This window comes from Siniperca chuatsi, linkage group LG21, assembly GCF_020085105.1.
Source record: "Siniperca chuatsi isolate FFG_IHB_CAS linkage group LG21, ASM2008510v1, whole genome shotgun sequence".
Classification (NCBI taxonomy): domain Eukaryota; kingdom Metazoa; phylum Chordata; class Actinopteri; order Centrarchiformes; family Sinipercidae; genus Siniperca; species Siniperca chuatsi.
Window position 1 is genome coordinate 1296949 of NC_058062.1, and position 13080 is coordinate 1310028.

The window sequence follows — 13080 nt, forward strand, 5'->3', positions numbered from 1 at the left end:
AGCTCACGAGTCTGTAATTCCGCTGCAGCAGAAAAACAAAAGATTATATTTAAAAGAAACACACTGAACGAGATGAGCTTCACAAAGGCGGGACTTACTGCAGGGATTCCTTGTTAGATTACATTCTGGTATTTCATGTTACATGCCAGATCTGTTGGATTCTTCAATCATTACTCTTGAACAGAATAATGAACTGCAGGGCCATGTGTGAATGTAACTGACTGACAAATTTCTCTGGTAATCAGTTCTCAATACCTGTGGGAATGTACTCTACTTAACGTACTTCTGCTCAGCCCCATGATCTGTTGCCTGTAATTAAATTTTTGTTTCTGATCTGTGACTGGTCAGATTTTGGCTAGGAACAAGTGATGTGTATTTCAGGGGAGGGAACTAGAAGCAGGCTATAATATATAAAGATGAGATGGAAATTAAAATAGTCACAACAAGACATCCACAGTGACAAGACATCACAGATCAGCTGCTTCTACAAGACAAAGATGCCCAGTGAATTATCTTTACTTTCTTGTAAGTATATTTCTTAAACAGGACTAATACTCAGTGTGGTGTTTGGGTTTGCTATATGGCACAACAATCCTTTTCTCTAATATAAAGCAGTTAATCAGTTATATCCATGATACATGATGTTTGTCAGCTCTCAGTTGCCATAATAAGTATTTAACACATTTCTACTCATTTGACTGAACATCTAAAAGTACAAGATTTGATATTTTCTAATTTTTACAGTCTGCACAGACCCCATTTACTGTAATATGTAGTATTTGATAACCTCTTTAACAGCATATGTGTACTTACCAGATATTTTGTTTGTCTTGATGACTTGACATAACAACTAACTTTATGTTCTGGCTAAAACTTGACCTGTGTGTTGGCTTTTTATTCAAATCAAGAAACTTAGCAAAAATACAGATTGAAAAATTGGAAGACAGCAAAAACCTCGTGTTTAGGCAAGGCAAGTTTATTTGTATAAATTTCATACACAAAGGCAATTCAAAGTGTTTTACATAAAGCATTTAAAACATTAAAAAAAGAAAGACATTTTTAAAGGAAATTTAAAAAGTTAAGAACAGAGACACAAATACAGGATAGGAGAGGGAGATGGTTCATGATGAGTATTTAAGGTAAGTCAAAGGCCAGGTCAGAACATCAAAGTTTTTAAGCTGGATTTAAAGGTGGTCTAATATCCTCTGGAAGTTTGTTCCAGCTCTGTGGTGCTCAGTGACTAAATGTTTAGTTTGCACTCTGGGAACAGTTAGCAGCCTGATGACCTGAGAGGCCCAGAGGGTTCAAATGGTAAAAGACAATGGAGATATATTTTGGTCCGAAGCCATTTAGAGATTTATAAACAGACAGGAAACCAGTGACAGAGACCCTGAAGAGACCTGAGAAATGGTGTGATGTATTTAATTTTCTTGCTTTTTTTTTTTTTTTTTGGGAGACCTGAGAAAAGACAATTACATTATTCTAACCTGCTGAAAATTAAAGCATGGATTACTTTCTCCCGTCCTGCGTGGACATGAATCCCATGATGTTTGCTGTTTTTAAGATGCTACAATGCAGACTTTGTAATTGATTTGATGTGGCTGTTAAAGTTTAACTCTGAGTCCAAGATTACACTGACTGGGTTTTTGGTTTTTGGAGTTGAGATGAGCGATAATTCTTGGGCTTCCTTCTTTTGCACCAAATCTCTGTTATCTGCATTTAGCTGGAGTCACATCCAATCATTATTTATTTGTTCCATTCCCTTGCAGAGAGAATCTATGGGAATCAAGTCGCTTAGTGACAGAGCAAGGTAAATGTGGGTGTCGTCTGCATAATTATGATAGTTGATGCTATTGTAATCTCTATAAACAGATATCTACATTCTGCATTATGAATTCAGAATCTGTAGGTGAGGGACAAGACTTTGGTTTCGGTAGTATTGACCAATCACATTTGACACCGATTTAGCTTATCCATCTCGGAATCCTAGAGATTAGCTTTTTATTAGCTTTGTTTAATTTATCTGCATTCAAATCGTCGTCAGACGATAGCCGATGGGTTACCAGATCGCTAATTGGACAGTAAACAATGACCGGCGCACGGAAGAAGTAGTCTTGGCCCGGATATCCGTTATCTGTTATCGGGATATCCGCTGGCTACGCCTGTTTTTTGGCGCTTTGAGCACCACAAGCCGAGTGCCATATAGTCCCATTATATTCAAAAAGGCAGACATCTCTACTGCCAATATCTCCAAAACTCAGCAACTCACACCAAAACCATCTAGATGGACAAATAGCACTACAGGTAAGAGGAAAATAGGAAAACATATTTTTAATTTTGGGGTGAACCTTCCCCCTAAGTAAAATTTTTAAAGCATGACTTGAAACAGAGTATTTCTATACTGTGGTATTGCTACTTTTACTGCATTAAAAGATCAGATTACTTTGTCCACCACTGATGTTTGTGTAATATTTTCCAACAGCCCAATCAGAGCTGTGGATTGTGCTCGTTGGGAAGGTTAAAGTTGGGAAGACTGCAGTCATGAACACCTTCCTGAGGAGCTCAGAGGAAAATAAGAAAACTGATCCTGAATGTCAAAGGGGTTTTCTCCCTGGAACAGAAAAATGTAAGAAGGAAGAAGTAAAGATCGGAGGACGAAACGTGGTTATTGTCGACACTCCAGGTCTGTGTAACGCAGATAAAGAAGATGAGGAGGTGGTGGAGGAGCTCAAGAAACGTGTCTCGCTTGCTGGTCCTTATGTGATCCTGTTTGTGCTTTCCTGTTTGGACAAATTTCATGATGCTGAAAAGGGCATATTTCAGATTATCAAGAACACCTTCGGTGAAAATGTGGTAAACCGCACTATGGTTTTGTTCACCCATGGAGATAAAATGAAGAACACAACTATAGAAAAGTTTGTTGAAGAAAACAGTGATCTCAAAAACACTGTCAATGAATGTAACGGGGGATGCCATGTTATTGACAACACTGATCAGAATCTGTCTCAAGTCACCGAGCTTCTGAAGAAGATCGACACCATGGTTCAGAAAAATGGAGGAAAGCCTGAGAACGAAGGAAAACGTTCTGGAGTTCGGAGGAAAATCGCACTCGCTGTTAACGGCTCTGCTCTGGCTGGAGCAGGTCTCGGAGCAGCAGTTTCTCACTTTGCTGGGAGCATAATTGGGATCCCAGCAGGACTTGCAGCAGGAGCTGCAGTGGGAGGTGCACTAGGAGGTGTAGGGATCGTGACAGCAGAACACCTTAAGGCTAAAAGATGTGTGATACAGTGAATTGTCATTATTCTTATGAGCAAGGGTGTAGGTTTGGTTTCAGGCAAACAAAGAAAAAACTGTAAATATTTGAACGCTATATCATGCGTTTATATATTTATATCAATCTAGCAAATAACATTAGAACGGAACTGGTCATCGGGCTTTCCAAAGGGTTAGTGGCCTAACAAAAAAAGAAATGCATTTAAATTGCTTTATTATAAAAACACTGACGCCATTTGAACAGAGAGCAGGATTGTGTCTGAGTCTCAACATAAAGTTTTTCTGAGTTCTCAGTAACGACTAACCAGTTTCAAACTAGTGATTTACTAAATCAGGTTGCACCATTAAAACTTAAGAAATGTCTCAGCTAGTAAAGACTTTAGTAAAGTGTAAATCTGTAGCGCTGTCCAATCAGGAGCAATCAACTCTGTAAACAGGAAGTCACTGTAGCATCACAAGCTAGCAGAACATCCAAAAAGATGTTGATCAACCCCGTCTCCTAGAAAGCACATTTATATGTAACGTCAGTGTCAGTGAGTCGGTCCAGACTGAAGCATCAGCAGCTGCTGGACTGTGATGAGACGTGCTTCATCGTTCATGCTCCCCTCAGGATGAACTGTAATAACTCTGCTGATCCTCCGACTTTCCATCTAGCGCCACCATCAGGTCGACATGTTAACGCGTCCACTTCACGGACATTTAACCATCTTTCTTAACTGACATCCATAATCAATGGTGATCTGTAAGATAATGTCACAGTAATAGCTTTTAAGAGATTGTACAGTGGGGATTATCTCTGTGGACTTTGATTGGTTATCTGCTGTTTTTGAACCTGATCTAATCTGATAATATGGACTTTACTGTACATTAATATTGAACTGTATCTGGTCGTTATGTCTAGGGTCTTATCTCTAACTACATGAGGTTTAAAGGGCTGTTTTTTTGTCATTGTACATTTTGTTGTCACTTGATTTATATTTTTCATAAATAGACATATTACACATAATATTGTATGTTATACAGTCTGGTTACATTATGAGGTTATTATCAGACTATTTTTGGTTGTTTTGCTTGGTTAATAAAATGTATTATATTATTTGATTCATATATATTATTTTGATTCAGCTTCTGCTGAAGGTTTTCAGAGCTTTGTAGCTGCAAACAGCTTCCTGCTGCGTCTGGCAATGATGCTGATGAGAGCTGCGAGACCGAACCAGAGCAGTAAAGTTACAGACCGTAAAACCAAAACAATGAGCTGAAAGACGCTAAAATGCTCCGGAGAGCTAAGAGGAACTGCACAGTCGGCTGATAACTGAGTCGTCACTATGAGAGACCCCTTTCAAATATAAACATATTGATTATAGCACCTTTAAGTCATTTAAATAGAAATAGTTAATAAATGTTGGATTAATACAAATGTTTTAACAAGGTGTGTGTGTGTGTGTGTGAGAAGTTATTCCAGGGTCAACTCTTATCCCGGGGTTTTCTAACAACATGCAGTGTGAAAGGCCTACATGTTATTAGTCACATGTGAGCTGATGGCTGCTCTGAAGCTCAGCGTGCAGCTGGTTAATGAAACGCTGCCCTCTGGCGGTCGCAGGAGAAAACACACAGTTCTTCTCTAACGGATCAATGAAGGCAGAACACTTTGGTTTTCATTCTGCCATAAACACTCAACACACTGGTCCAAGTGTTCGCCCACAAATACACAAACAAAACACTACAGAAAGATTCAGTCCAACATGAAACATGGACGTGCAGGAACACGAAATAAAACTAACTATAGAAGTGTTATGTATAAAAGCATGAAGTGTGAAACAGGATTAAAAAAATATACAACATATTTCCATAGTGATCCTGAACGCACCAACACAGACTGCTGTGCTCCTGACACATTACAGCCTTTCCAGACACTTTAAATTGGAAGATTTCTAAGTGACATTTGGCATATGCAACTTTTTAATGTTGGGGCAATTTGTGGTGTTAGTCAGACTTCAGTGTTCAGGATCTATTCTTAAACATGACAAACATTCAACCCGCCTTTAACAACATTTTCCTTAAACTGTCTCTATGTTCCAGCTTCAGTGAGGAGATCATCATGGCAGCAGACCGTGGCTCCTCCGCCTGTAGCTCTGTGTGGTGGGGGTGTACCTGGGTCCCGGTTCGGACCATGACGGTGCACGTGTGATTGTGGTGGTGGCAGTTGGGTGGTTTCGATGTGTTGACATGTTTTTAAAAGTGTTTTACTATTAAAACTCTTTTTAAACGACTCTGTTGGTCTTTTTCCTCTCTCATAGTCTTTTACAGTGATCGAAGAAGTTCGGCTCCTTGATGGAAAAACACTCAATTACAAGTAAATCCTGTATTCGGTAGGCGAGGGCCGGATAGCAAAGCTCAGTGCGGTTTTGCTGTTTGTATGTTTGAATGTAAAATTAGAAAACGAGTGGAGTAAAACGTATATTTCACTCAGATGTCAAATAATAAACCCAGTGGAGTCCTGAAGCCCAACGCTGTACCTGATTAGATAAGAGCTTGTAACACCCATCTCCTCACCTGTTCCCGTGTCTCTAATCAGCCCTACAGTTACCTGACCTTCCCCGCCCACCTGTTCTCACTCATCAGCTGCTCACTACATATCCGACAACGCCATGACTCCAGTGTCTGGAGAACTGCCGGCGCAGCCGTGAAGTTAACGGCCTCCATGATGTGCTCGTGCTGGGCCTCACCTGGGGGGGACGTCTCACCGGATCTCGTTCTGCTTCCTAAGCTGGACGTCATCTTGGGATCGGACGTTTGTGTGGTTCTTTTGCACCAAATCTCTGTTATCTGCATTTAGCTGGAGTCACATCCACTCATTTATTTGTTCCATTCCCTCGCAGAGAGAATCTATGGGAATCAAGTCGCTTAGTGACAGAGCAAGGTAAATTTGGGTGTCGTCTGCATAATTATGATAGTTGATGCTATTGTAATCTCTATAAACAGATATCTGCATATGAATTCAGAATCTGTTGGTGAGGGACAAGACTTTGGTTTCGGTAGTATTGACCAATCACATTTGACACCGATTTAGCTTATCCATCTCGGAATCCTAGAGATTAGCTTTTCATTAGCTTTGTTTAATTTATCTGCATACATATACCAACCCAGACGCTTTGCTCCTTTGTTCATCCTGTCTGCTGACTATCAACCAGCAGCTGCCTGTAAGCTCGTTCATGTACAATAAATGATGGCACTGCGCCAGCCTGCCTGTTTCGTCTGCGTTTGGGTCCCTCCGCTGCTGCCTGCACTCCCACCACGACAAAAACAAACTTTAAACAGTATATAACTCTAACAGAGTGTGAAACGGGACAAAAACACTGAAAGTTAAAATAACAGGTTAGATTTTTGCCTTTGAGACGTTTCACAGATAAGGATGAAGTCAGACACATGCAAAAGGAACGAGACCTTTAATGTTACACATTTAAAATGTGCCAAATGAAACCCGACGTACTGCTGTTTAAAATCTGATTCAGGTTGATATTTCATAACGCTTTAAAAGACTGAAAACACTTGAATCCGTGACACATTTTCATTAAACAAAAACACGTAAAATGTGACCTTTCTTCATAACTATAAACGTTTAATGTCATGTTTGACATTCATTTCTCCACCTTCAGAGTTCCTGGAACCGCTGTTGACACCGTCAGTCTCAGTTTGTGCTAAAGTCACGGCACAGCGACCGACATCTAGTCTGTTACAGCCCGACATCGTCTGCCTTCAGCGTGATGATCATCATCTGGACACTGTGGATGCCCGGAGTTGACGATCCGGCCAGCTCGGGTTTATCGGCGTCAAAGTTTTCCGGCCGAACGTCGACGCAGCTCAGCTTCCACCTGCGGAGCAACGCTTCGATCGACCAGTCGGCACTGAAACACGAGGAGGAAGAGGAGGGTTAAAACTGACGCAGTGATGCACAGCTGAAGTCAAACCACACATTTCAGGTTCATAACTGGAGTGTATGTTGTGTTGTTGTTTTGACCTCCTCTCTTGGTACGTGGTCCAGAACTGGGCTCCGGGGTTTTCTCTTAGAAGAAAAGCAACAGTCACAAGGACATCTTCGAAATCTGAAACAGGTGACAAATGTTTGGTCACTCAGTTTGACATAAACTATGTGGCCAAAAGTATGTGGACACATGCAGGGTTGTCGCTATTTCAATAAAGTCTGAACGAATTCGAACTAAGAGTGAAACTAAGGTGAATGAATATGACTTAAGTAGAGAAATAAAGAAAACTAGAGTTTGCTGATGCTGTCGTGCTGACCCGAACCATTTCTTTTATTTCAATCAAATTCAATCAAGTATACAGAGTCTTAGCCTTCAGTATCGTCTGTACATGCTGCTGTCTTTATGTTGTGGCTCCACTTCTGTATTTATCCTGAAAACCTCCTGAGACAAACACAAGAGGCTGCGTCTGCTGCAAATGGCGGCCTTTTTACCAGCTTCCAGCTCCTGAGGATGAGCGTGGTGAAAAGTCAGCAGTCAGACGAGGCTGTACAGGTGCTCCACAGGTTTCTGGTTGTACAGGTGCTCCACTGGTGTCTGGTTGTACATGTGCTCCACTGGTTTCTGGTGGTTTCTTGTTGTACATGTGCTCCACAGGTTTCTGGTTGTACAGGTGCTCCACAGGTTTCTGGTTGTGCAGGTGCTCCACAGGTTTCTGGTTGTACAGGTGCTCCACCGGTGTCTGGTTGTACAGGTGCTCCACTGGTTTCTGGTTGTACAGGTGCTCCACAGGTTTCTGGTTGTACAGGTGCTCCACTGGTGTCTGGTTGTACAGGTGCTCCACTGGTGTCTGGTTGTACAGGTGCTCCACTGGTTTCTGGTGGTTTCTTGTTGTACATGTGCTCCACAGGTTTCTGGTTGTACAGGTGCTCCACTGGTGTCTGGTTGTACAGGTGCTCCACTGGTGTCTGGTTGTACAGGTGCTCCACTGGTGTCTGGTTGTGCAGGTGCTCCACTGGTTTCTGGTTGTGCAGGTGCTCCACTGGTTTCTGGTGGTTTCTGGTTGTACAGGTGCTCCACTGGTGTCTGGTTGTACAGGTGCTCCACTGGTTTCTGGTTGTACAGGTGCTCCACAGGTGTCTGGTTGTACAGGTGCTCCACTGGTGTCTGGTTGTGCAGGTGCTCCACTGGTTTCTGGTTGTGCAGGTGCTCCACTGGTTTCTGGTGGTTTCTGGTTGTACAGGTGCTCCACTGGTGTCTGGTTGTACAGGTGCTCCACTGGTTTCTGGTTGTACAAGTGCTCCACTGGTGTCTGGTTGTACAGGTGCTCCACTGGTTTCTGGTTGTACAGGTGCTCCACAGGTGTCTGGTTGTACAGGTGCTCCACTGGTGTCTGGTTGTGCAGGTGCTCCACTGGTTTCTGGTTGTGCAGGTGCTCCACTGGTGTCTGGTTGTACAGGTGCTCCACTGGTTTCTTGTTGTACAGGTGCTCCACTGGTGTCTGGTTGTACAGGTGCTCCACTGGTGTCTGGTTGTACAGGTGCTCCACTGGTTTCTTGTTGTACAGGTGCTCCACTGGTTTCTTGTTGTACAGGTGCTCCACTGGTTTCTGGTTGTACAGGTGCTCCACTGGTGTCTGGTTGTGCAGGTGCTCCACTGGTGTCTGGTTGTGCAGGTGCTCCACTGGTTTCTGGTGGTTTCTGGTTGTGCAGGTGCTCCACTGGTTTCTGGTGGTTTCTTGTTGTACAGGTGCTCCACTGGTTTCTGGTCGTACAGGTGCTCCACTGGTGTCTGGTTGTACAGGTGCTCCACTGGTTTCTGGTTGTACAGGTGCTCTGGTTGTACAGGTGCTCCACTGGTTTCTGGTTGTACAGGTGCTCCACTGGTTTCTGGTTGTACAGGTGCTCTGGTTGTACAGGTGCTCCACTGGTTTCTGGTGGTTTCTGGTTGTACAGGTGCTCCACAGGTGTCTGGTTGTACAGGTGCTCCACTGGTTTCTGGTGGTTTCTGGTTGTACAGGTGCTCCACAGGTGTCTGGTTGTACAGGTGCTCCACTGGTTTCTGATTGTACAGGTGCTCCACAGGTGTCTGGTTGTACAGGTGCTCCACTGGTTTCTGGTGGTTTCTGGTTGTGCAGGTGCTCCACTGGTTTCTGGTGGTTTCTTGTTGTACAGGTGCTCCACTGGTTTCTGGTCGTACAGGTGCTCCACTGGTGTCTGGTTGTACAGGTGCTCTGGTTGTACAGGTGCTCCACTGGTTTCTGGTTGTACAGTTGCTCTGGTTGTACAGGTGCTCCACTGGTTTCTGGTGGTTTCTGGTTGTACAGGTGCTCCACAGGTGTCTGGTTGTACAGGTGCTCCACTGGTTTCTGGTGGTTTCTGGTTGTACAGGTGCTCCACAGGTGTCTGGTTGTACAGGTGCTCCACTGGTTTCTGGTGGTTTCTGGTTGTACAGGTGCTCCTCAGGTGTCTGGTTGTACAGGTGCTCCACTGGTTTCTGGTGGTTTCTGGTTGTACAGGTGCTCCTCAGGTGTCTGGTTGTACAGGTGCTCCACTGGTTTCTGGTGGTTTCTGGTTGTACAGGTGCTCCACTGGTTTCTGGTTGTACAGGTGCTCCACAGGTGTCTGGTTGTACAGGTGCCCCACTGGTTTCTGGTTGTACAGGTGCTCCACAGGTGTCTGGTTGTACAGGTGCCCCACTGGTTTCTGGTTGTACAGGTGCTCCACAGGTGTCTGGTTGTACAGGTGCTCCACAGGTGTCTGGTTGTACAGGTGCTCCACTGGTTTCTGGTGGTTTCTGGTTGTACAGGTGCTCCACAGGTGTCTGGTTGTACAGGTGCTCCACTGGTTTCTGGTGGTTTCTGGTTGTACAGGTGCTCCACAGGTGTCTGGTTGTACAGGTGCTCCACTGGTTTCTGGTGGTTTCTGGTTGTACAGGTGCTCCACAGGTGTCTGGTTCCTCCGCTGCCTCACTTGTGTCGCAGCAGTAAGACAGCAGCTTTTTACAGTCTGATCTTTGTTGGTCATTTAGAACCAAAATACTTCAGTGTCCTGATTATCTGATCAGCACGACTTTGCTCGCTGCTGTCCTCTATTTTTATTGATTAGCTTAGTTTACTGATTGTTCAACAGGGCTGCAATAGGTCAAGCTGATAGTAAATGTTAAGAGCGCCATCTGCAGGTTCACAAGGCAAACTACAACTCTGTTGTGTTTATAGACTGTACATTTTTAATTCAAACACGTCATTACAGCTCAAATATTACATTTTTCTCCACAGTCACGCGAAAGCTTACATTTTGAATAAAAAGTGGCAGCTGTAGTGGAGCCGCGGCCACAACGTGGACGTGCGCTCAAAAGCAAAACCACGGGGTTCGTCTGCTGCTATAACAGCCAGCGGGCGAATGCAGGCAGTGGAGCCTGGCGTGGTCTGACGGGGCCGTCCATGGGTGCGTTACAGTATTACGGGTGCAATGAAATTATTCAATGACATTAAACAGGCTAGTCATAAAGGCAAAGAGAAATAATTGTCGCCATGCAGTGTGTTTTGTCAGTAATCTCTTCGATCCTCCAGCAATGTGGAGAAACTGTAATATTCTTATAATATTCCAGTAGTTTTAATGTTGTTGTCTGTCACATAGCCTCAATGTCTTTCTGGACCCGTTAGGATTTAAATGAGTTGTGGTTAACATCTGTCTTTCTCATTGAATTGACTACATTAACACCCTTTGATAGTCTGGGTTTAACCTTATTCAGCTATACAGCTCTAAAATCCTGCGTGTTTGCATGATTCTGCGTCCATCGCATCTCGAGGTGAGCAGACCACTCGCACCGGATGTTGAACCTGGCTGCGGGTTTGATTTGCTTCATCCCAAAGGGGTGTCCACATACTTTTGACCATATGTTTGTACTGTGGCTCCAAGCCAGCACATCAAATGTAAATATTGTTATTCTGTAGGAACCGACCTTGTGGCTCGAGAAAGCGTCCGATCCCAAGATGATGTCCAGTTTAGGAAGCAGAAGCGAGATCCGGTGAGAGGCGCCCCCAGGTGAGGCCCAGCACGAGCACATCATGGAGGCCGTTAACTTCACAGCTGCGCCGGCAGTTCTCCAGACACTGTGGAGTCGTAGCGTTGTCGGACAGGATCACCTTTGCACCGCACCTCCCAGCCACCACACCTGGTAGACTCACACCTGCACCAAGCTGTGGAGAGACACCTCAGACTGTCCACAACTCTGTCGCAGCACGAGTTTCTCCAAGACGGCAGCTCAGATCCCAAACTGTTAAAGTGAAATGTGATTCTTCTCACCTCCAGCACTGTCTTGTCTCGCAGCTCGTCTCTTTGTGTCCACAGATACTGTGCCAGCACTACAGCACAGGGCCACACATACATACCATATTGTGGGTCGAGAACCTGAGGATCACAGTTAAACTGCAAGTTAAACTACAAAATAGTGAATAAAACATAACTAGCGTATTGGACATTTTAAGGATGTCTTGTAGGGCTGCACGACTTGGTTAAAAAAATATCAGGTTGCGATTATTTTGACAGGTATCACGATTACGATATGATTCACGATTAGTGGGAATTTTCACTTTTTCATTTGCACTGAAAAACATATTGAAATCATGATGATGTTACATTTGTTGGGGTCTGTACCAAACAAACATGTTTTCTTACATCTGGAGAACAGGATCTGCAGGCCGGGGCGTCTCTGCAGCACCATAGTACTTCATTTTAAAGCTGTTTGTCACACATTTTACCTTCATCACAAAATTGCAGCTTCCGCGATTTGGGTATTGCACTTTTGCCATATTGCGATTTGATAATATTTCCATTAATTGTGCAGCCCTAATGTCTTGCATATCATACCACAAATGTCCAGAGTGGTTCGAGACATTAGACAATTAACAAAAAGTTAGTGTCTTCTAAAGCTGGGCATCGACATCATCCATCATGCAGTATGTTGTTTTTTTAAACAAATACACCTTCAATCTGTTGCTTGTTTTAGCAGGTACAAACCACTTGACCCATGGTTCATTTAAATTAACAATATGTTAACTTAATGGTTATGGGCATGCCTGTTATCTAAGTTCAAATTTTATATAAAGAAACACATCATTGTGCACAGGATGAATGCCGAATTGAGGGGAAGACTCTAACGTATCGTATACAGCCTCGGTAAGTTCTTCTAATGGGTGCATACCATTTATATATACATTGTTAACTTAAAATTCACATTTTTCAGGCGTTAGCCGCTTGATTCTATTACAGCACAACACTTCACCAAGACAAAAGCTAATTTATATCATAAGTTGAAATCAGTTTCACACAGGGGTACATAAACAACTGCTGTACTTTAAGTATAATACTTTATTCTAAAACTCAAACAAACCTCGGGTATGGTGACAGACAGAGACTCCTGTGTGTTTTTCTTGCTTTCTTCAAACGTGAAAACTTTGTAAGCTATGCTAGGTGTTTCTATGCTAGGTGTTTCGGCTTCACTGTGTTCCATTGTGCCGATTAATGCCCTCTAAAATTACATCGCCAACTATGATTCTGACTCTTTATCTTCTGATGAGAAATTCATACTAAACAACCTCAATGATATTTATATTGAAATTATATCACTAGTAGCCATGCTTTTGTCTATTTCCGCATCGACCAAAACACAAGGAGGACGCTGTAACAGCCAATCAAATCCACCTAAATGCCTGGCGGGAAGGCTTATGTTACTTTCCATCCAATCAACGGTTTGCCTTTGCAGACGCTGTGGCCAATGAGCTTTCTATTCTTGAAACAGGGGCGGGCGCTATAGGTGTCAATCA

The 13080-nt window shown here is 43.4% G+C and overlaps 2 protein-coding genes across 3 annotated transcripts; one reads left to right on the forward strand and one right to left on the reverse strand.

The window, feature by feature from the left end:
* Positions 1-439: 439 nt before the first annotated feature.
* LOC122869002 (GTPase IMAP family member 9-like) lies at positions 440-3597 on the forward strand. 2 transcript variants are annotated; one of them, XM_044181529.1, is made up of 3 exons: positions 477-525; positions 1770-1810; positions 2483-3597. In XM_044181529.1, exon 3 carries the CDS (start codon positions 2542-2544, stop codon positions 3289-3291), a length of 750 nt encoding a protein of 249 aa, XP_044037464.1. In that variant the 5' UTR covers positions 477-525; positions 1770-1810; positions 2483-2541; the 3' UTR covers positions 3292-3597. The 2 variants fall into 2 exon arrangements, with proteins under 2 accessions (XP_044037463.1, XP_044037464.1); XM_044181528.1 differs by lacking the exon at positions 1770-1810 and having other exon boundaries at positions 440-525.
* A 41-nt stretch (positions 3598-3638) lies between these two features.
* LOC122869005 (methyltransferase-like protein 23) lies at positions 3639-12955 on the reverse strand. The gene is given in 5 exon segments (XM_044181532.1): positions 3639-7178; positions 7292-7376; positions 11217-11454; positions 11561-11665; positions 12648-12955. Coding segments are annotated over 5 exon segments (720 nt in total). The 5' UTR covers positions 12768-12955; the 3' UTR covers positions 3639-7006.
* Positions 12956-13080: the final 125 nt, after the last annotated feature.